The sequence below is a fragment of the Haplochromis burtoni genome, unplaced genomic scaffold, assembly GCF_018398535.1.
Source record: "Haplochromis burtoni strain Fernald_Lab_line unplaced genomic scaffold, NCSU_Asbu1 Contig_153, whole genome shotgun sequence".
In the NCBI taxonomy this organism is placed as follows: domain Eukaryota; kingdom Metazoa; phylum Chordata; class Actinopteri; order Cichliformes; family Cichlidae; genus Haplochromis; species Haplochromis burtoni.
Window position 1 is genome coordinate 688369 of NW_024582514.1, and position 7520 is coordinate 695888.

The following is a 7520-nucleotide window of genomic DNA, read 5'->3' on the forward strand; positions in this document are numbered from 1 at the left end:
ACTCTTGTGATGAGTAGAGTCAGACAGTGCACCTGTAAGAAGGTCAGTTCTTTCCTACCATTATTCCAAACTTTGCATATTGCCACTGCGGTAGTATAATTTTATCAGCCTTCAGGGAGCATAGTGGTGTGCATCACCTCGGAGCAGCTGCTGACATGAAAAGTTACCAAAATAAACAATTTTGGCATTTTAGTATTTCTACAGAATATTTATAAGACACTAGTTTAGGCTTGTTGGGACCACTGGTTTCCTAAAGGTGTGAATGGACAGTTTGTGCAGATGGCTGGGCTCGGGCAATCAGTGCAGAGCAATAACTGAGACTATGGAAAGAATGTAAACCCTTCCAGAAGCTTCAGACTGACAGCTGTGTCACTATATCAGAGTCTCTAACTCCATATACTTAAACCTGACATGAATACCAGATGTTCATTTTCTCAAGAGCACTACCGGGGCTAATTTACTGTTACATGATGCTGTTATATTTCGATGGCATGTGAATAGTGACTGGTGTCCTGCTGTCTCAAAGAAAGTGCTTTATGTCACCAAATGTCCGCTGAAACAACAATTACTTGTTCCAGTTTTATTCTGCTCTTTTTGCTGGGCAAATTTTCCCAAGTATCCGCCCTTTCATTGCTTTTGATTTATACATGAAAATGAACTCACATCTGAACCATCTTCATTTTTTTTCTAACGAAACTTGAGGTAATTGCACAATTGCATTCTTCCTTGTTTATCTTCTTTCAAATGCAGGAAAATTGGCTGAATAAATTCAGGAAATGTCCTTCCACTCTCATTCTTTATGCCGCTCAACAAATCACTAACATGCTCCGTATCTAAAGATAATACCCAAGACATTCTGTTCATCACTGATTGATAATCAATGAATTAACAAATTAACAATGAGTTGTTTTCTTTTAATGTTTTAGACAGAGACCAAGAGGACAGCCATGTTTTCAACCAGACCAGAGATCCAGCCGTAAGTACACAGCCTTCTTCCTGCTCATGCAAACACACCCATAAGTCATGTTACAGGTGTTACAGAGAAAATGTTTGATACGAACAGTACCAAGAGTTGCCTGCATGAATGAAATTTGGAATTTACTCTAAATAAGGTGTATGTACAAACTGAGCTGTCACTTTAAAATGTGCAGATCTGCACATAAACAACCAAACAAAAGCTAAACTATCTTGGTGCACGCAGAAACTATCATGTTTAGGTTTTAAAAGTGCACATGCATCCTTCATTTAGAGACAGAAATGGCAACTAATTCATGATATCTATGTGCACGAAAGGGTCCCTGGTGTCAAAAAGGTTTAAAAACCCGTACCAGACTTTCTTTAGATCTTGGCATAAATTCATGAATTCTTAAAAATACAGAGCTGAGATGCAAGAGATTTAAACAGATCATTCCCTAATCAGTGGCAAATAATCTCATACATAAAGGTTATTGTGATTTTAAAGTTTTATAGATTTTTAGGCATGATAAATATAAGGAATATTCACTTCTCCATTAGACAGTTTTGGGTTGTTGGTTTTTTTTATACCCTTTTCTTGCTTTCTGTCCACAATGTCGATGATCATGTGAAACACGGCCACCAGAAACTCAAACATTAAGTAAAAATAATAATAATTCAGACTCCACCAAATGCTCAGTTTCATGCATTTTTTTCTGCTTTTGGATTTGTATGATGTCATAGTGAAGGCATGTGGTCATATCAGGCAAACAGCTGTGGCTGTCACCACAGATGTCCCGCCCACCTGCCATTTAAACCCTCTGTTTACAAGAAGCAGCAAATCAGAAGAAAGCTGACCTTAAAAAGGAAACCAAGGAATCAGTCTTAAATAAATAATGATGATTTTGCACAAAAAATCATGCAATGTGACTTTTTGTCCAACAACAAAAATCCGATACTGGAAATGAGCTGAAGAGGTCGCCTTTAGATTACAACATAAAAAACAAAAATGTAATTTTTCAATGTCAATTGAGTATATTACATTTTAATTAAGTAACTGCAGTGTTTGACCAAGAACCAACTGTTTGCTTATCCCAATACACAAAGAAAAAAGTTGAGCAATTTCCATTTGACTGTATATTATAATAATAATAATAATAATAATAATAATAATAATAATAATGATTCTGTAACTATAAAAAACATGCAGCATTTCAGCTCTAAGTACCCAGGGGACACTTTCAGTCAGTGGAGCGATTCTTTTATGCGACTGCTGTTTAACTGAAACGAGCGTCGACAGACGTGACTGTTTGTCATGTTGCGCAGCCGTGTATTTTACTGTGGCTGTTCATTTGCTCTAATCAAATCTATTTTAAATGTAGTGCATTATTGCACTTTATGAAGCGAGCTGCACATTATCTCTAGTGGCGTAGCACCTCATAAACAGAGCACTAAGTCATTACAGCTTTAAGTTTTATGCCTGCTGACTGCTGTGTTTCTGTGAGAGGAAATGTGTGTATTTATGTATCTGTGAACAAGCAGCTTGCGGGGTGAGCACTAAAGACATGAGCATGGTAAGACAGCTTTCAGGAATATTGCATTTGGTAAGCAAAATGGTTTCAAACTGAATTCTTCTAATGGGAACAATTATAAGATCTATTATCACAGGCATTCAGCTTTCACTGTGTGCTGGGAATTTATAGTTTGTGTCAGAGGTTACACTGTCAAAGTGTTGGAACATAATGTTTTGACAAGATCATCTGTGCAAGAGTTCATGTCACAAGCAGAGGAAGGAGATATAGGAGGGTTGGACATGGCGTGCTTCCTCTAGAAAAGGGGGCGAGAGGTAAATGCCCCCTTTTTAACTTCGACTTAGTCTAAAATTAGTCTTGGGGAGAAACACCGTTTCAGTCCAAGAAAAAATATTATTTGCAAATTAGAGGCAGCAGCATAATAACAACAACGGTAGCTTACATTTTTTCACATAGAGATTCCCAGTACAGTTTTCCTCTGTTAAACAGCTTCACCGGAGCAGCAGAGAAAGAAATGTCAATATGTGTTAAAATTTAAAACATACGTCTCCCTGTTCTTAAGATTTTTCCCACAGCTTCCACTGCAGAGCTGTTCACAGGGCCAAAATAATCTTATTAATTGAGTTAAAGGGTAAAACCACCAGAAACTGCTGCCTCACGCGCTCAAACATCTCACTTTCTGTTGTCTGGGCAGGTAAAAGATAAGAGGCGGTCACCCCCGTCTTCCAGATCCCCCTCCGCCCCCCAGCGCAACCCTCACCACAGCGGCTCCACAGAGGAACAGGAGAGCCCTGAGAGAGTGGTGAGACACAGAAAATGACCTGCAGTGATAGGATGCACATGAAGGTTTCATGCATAAACTGAGTTTTACTGCCATGCATCCATGTGTCAGAATAAAGGTGTTTACAAATCTAATTGTCAATAAAGAAAAAAAAAGGTTGTCTGAAAAGCAACACCGCTTACAAATCATCTTTTTCGTCCATTTTTCATAAAAGGTAAAAACCTTGGGTCATTTTAACCTCCTAGGACCTGGCGTCCACATATGTGGACATCACATTTTGGGTTATTTAGACCAAAATACTCAATTTTGCTCTACAAGGGCCTGATATCCACTTACGAGGACATTATACTGCTACTGTTCTATCGAAATTTTAAACGAATATCCTCATAAGTGGCTCTCATTTTTCTCAGAAACAAAAATTGGGTAAACATTTTTTTTTAGTAATTCTTTGTTTTTACATTCATCAGGTCCCAATCAGCCCAAATATCAAAGAGAAATTAAAAATGCATGCTGTGGAAGAGTTCGGGTCTTAGGAGGTTAAAGTGTATCTGAAAAGACTTTTAGGTAATCCATCTTATTGTGATCAGTATAATAACAAATGCCACTTCCTACCAGGCAATATCTTACACTAGCTTTATGAATTTTACAGAATTGGTCTTTACCGTACAAAATAACGTACCTTGCAGTAATTGCTGTTGTGATGGGGCTCTATATAAATAAAAATAAAATGAATTAAATTTGATTAGCGGGAATTGATTTACCTTTGGAGCCAGCCTCTAGTGGCTGCTGAAGGAACTGACAGGCATTTAAATATTAACGTTTTTCAGCTGTGGAGCTTTCTCTGTGTGTAAAGGGTTCTGATCAGTCATGTAAATATCAGATTCTCAATGCTAGTGTTATAAATTTAACCAAAAAAAACAAAAAATCTTTATTTATTTAGCTTATACACAGTATCAGTTTAGTTAGTTTTTGCTTTATTTCAGTTAAGTAACACAAATTTTATTAGCTAGGTTCATATTTATTTATGATTTCCTTGATTTGGGTCAAAGCCATCGCAGCTCCACTCACGTTCAGAAAATGTCTATTTAAAAAAAAAAACTATGTTGGTATATGGATATATTCAGAGCAGAGAGGTGACTGACCTCCTGACCTGGACACTAACCAGGACCATTCAAACTGGAATACAATAGCCCAGGACAGATATGCTGAGGTCATTGTCCCACACGTAAACAAGCTCTCATTTCTCCCAGCTCAGCAGGAATGTCACTCCACAGTCTTTTCACGCGGCAGCAGGTGACCGCCAGCCGCAAAATGAACAACAAAATGTCTAAATATGACGAAGCTGAAGTGACAGTGCAGGTGCTGGGACTCTGTAAACACCCCAACACACAAACTAGAATGTTAGCAAATTTAGGAGGAGGACTTTTAGGAGGATTTTGCAAAAAGCGGTTGCTGTTGGATGGGACCAGACAGTAACACATACTGGTTGCAGTTATTTTGTGCCCATTTGTCTGCATTGCTAACAAGGTGAATGGGATTTATCTTGTTATCATGTGGGAACAACAACAGCTGGAAGGACAGGGGGGGCGGGATCAATTAGCCAAAATTATTTGAATATTAGCTAGGTGATATTTTTAATTACATGGTTAAATATGTAGTTTGAACAATGCATGTAATTAAAATTCAGTTCTTATTTTTCACATTTAGATGTGTAATGTTGTAAATTTGCATTCTTATGTAATTATCAATTAACAAGACAGTCTATACAAAAACAAAAGTGGGTGCCTTATAACAAATGTATCCAATTAATTAAGGTTTTTTTCTTTATTTAAAATTTCATTGATTTTAAGTTTATTTTCCTTGATTACCATTTACAGGTATTACACTAAATAATAATATTAGTTATCTTTTAGCTTTCAGTTATTTTACAGTTTTGTCCTTTATTTTTTCCAGAGGCTTAAAAGTAACACAATAAACTGCTGAAAATATATCTATTTTTATCTTCATTATGTTAAACTATATTTATGTCAAAGATTTACACAGTTATTCTTTCCATTACTGAAGTAGCTATGCATGATAAGTCATTTTAAGCCCTCACACTTTGAGTCAGCTTTCTTATTATGGCTGCCAGAAGTTAACTAGTAGTTTGAAAAGGTGGTAGGTCAAAAAATGCCATGAGAAAAATGTCTAAAACTGAAGATTTAAGGCACTCTGAAGGCAAAATTTGGGATATACAGTAGAGTGTCATGAACTGCAAAGTTTAAGCAACAGACAAACAAATGTTTGTTTGTTGGCTGACAAACAAAAGGTAAGCTTTATTCCAAAGCTGATAGCTTTAGTCCAGGAAGGGAAAAAATAAAGTGTAATCCAAGATTATATGAAGCTGGTTCCCAAAAGGCTATAAACAGGACTACAGAGACTTATGCTGAAAAGACAACAAAGGCTAGAATAAAGACAGACTGTTTCTACACGTGAAGGCAGATGTCAGGTAGATGGAAACGCTTCTCCTTCCATCTACCAGCACAGTTGAACTACCAAAATAAATCAGGAAGTGAGTGACAATAACTGACACGGGAGATGTAGAGATTTGAACTTTCACACATCGGAGGATGCAGGGAGGAAGGGAATGCAAGTGACAACTTACAAACAGAACCTGGAAGTAAGAATTTGAAGTTCAAAGCACATGAAAACAAAAAACATAAATAACAAACTAAGAAAACAAGGAAAAGCATAACAAATCCACTTTGGTGTTTTTCTTTCTTCTTTTTTTGCTGCATCATGATATGGCACCTCAACCCCTGTCATCTGTGCTGTTGCAGGTGCAGAAGGAGAAGCTCCATGCCGAGCTGAAGCAGGTACTGAGCCAGAAGAGAAGTCATCTGAGAGAGTCGACCTGCCAGCTGGCCCAACCAGAGATGGACTCTGAGCCAGCAAATGAACAGACAGTAAGCAGAAGTCTGACTTTTCAGGCTGAAATACATCACCTTTCTATGTATCAATGGCTCAAAGCTGTAATGTGCCAGGTGATGCACAGCTAAACACAGAAAACTGTTAACTTTTTCCTGCATTTTACTTCCTCTCTTCAGCCTGTGGAAAAGTGAATGTAGTCTAAGAATAGAATGACCTTTCTTCTGCGACAGCTTCATGGATAAAATGAACTTTGAAGTAAAGTTGAGAACAGTACAGTAAAACATGCACCTACTCAAACAAGTGCAAAATTTTACTCAGCATTGGAGCCCAAAAATAATTAAAATTCAAGACCGAAAAGTGGTTTTAGCAATTTTTTACTTGCTTTTGACCTGCTATTCAATTCTGATGCAGTAGTGTGATGCAGGCTGACAAAACCACAGGATTTATGCACTGACTAACTTCTTTTAAAAGACTGAAATAATGACTAGTTTTGTGTTTAACTATATTTTTGCTATTACTAAACTAGTATTGGTAATAATAAAACAAAAAAAGAATCTCGTGGATAACCGAAGTTTTGTGTTGGTGTCTGTGTGTCGCAGAGTGTGGAGGAAGCCTCTAAATCTGTGGAGATTGTGGTGGAGACAGAGGCAGGGGCTGGAGCCAGCGGCTACAGTGTGACTGGTGGAGGAGAACGAGGGATCTTTGTAAAAGACGTCCTCAAAGACTCTCCAGCTGCTAAACACCTCAGTCTACAGCAAGGTGCCTGCAAGCACACCTGATTCATTTAGAAAGCACTACTAACATACATAACATTTATATAAGATTTAAAAGGTAATTAAAAAGATATTTAGACTTCTTTTAAGGAGTTTGCACAGAAAACTTTATTATTTGGGGGGAAAGCCCAATATTACATTTTCCACATCATCTGTTCTCATTTTATTTCATATCAGCTTTGTTTATATCCCACCTTTAAAAACAGAGTTCATGAATTGCTTCAGTAATATAATGAAATATGAAACAAAAAGCCAAAAAGTTGGGGCCAAATAAAGCAAATAAAATTAAGGTGAAATTAAGTTGAAGTTAAAAGGGGGGAAAATCTAATGTAACATGATATCAATAGAAGATAATAGGACAAGTCTTGACCCAGAAGGTGGAAATCTACAAATTCCAACAACAGTTGACGCCTATTTTTGTTGCAGAATTTTGCAGAATTTTTGTAAAAATCTTCAAATATTGATTAAACACTTCCTGACTCATCAGGGAGTCTGCAATTTCCAAAGAGTTAACAAACTCTAACCCACTTTTTTTTAAATGCATTTATTCTGATGACATTGTCATTAAGG

The 7520-nt window shown here is 37.1% G+C and overlaps 1 protein-coding gene across 1 annotated transcript in view; it reads left to right on the forward strand.

Moving 5' to 3' along the window:
- The window catches only part of LOC102314600 (neuroblast differentiation-associated protein AHNAK), a gene marked incomplete at its 3' end in the record, with an annotated part of 30415 nt that overhangs the window by 18698 nt on the left and 4197 nt on the right, over positions 1 to 7520 (forward strand). Inside the window, exons 2-5 of the mRNA XM_042224843.1 lie at positions 927 to 976; positions 3181 to 3288; positions 6087 to 6212; positions 6777 to 6936. Of these exons, the coding sequence (XP_042080777.1) occupies positions 927 to 976; positions 3181 to 3288; positions 6087 to 6212; positions 6777 to 6936 (444 nt within the window). The remainder of the gene's footprint in view (positions 1 to 926; positions 977 to 3180; positions 3289 to 6086; positions 6213 to 6776; positions 6937 to 7520) is intronic.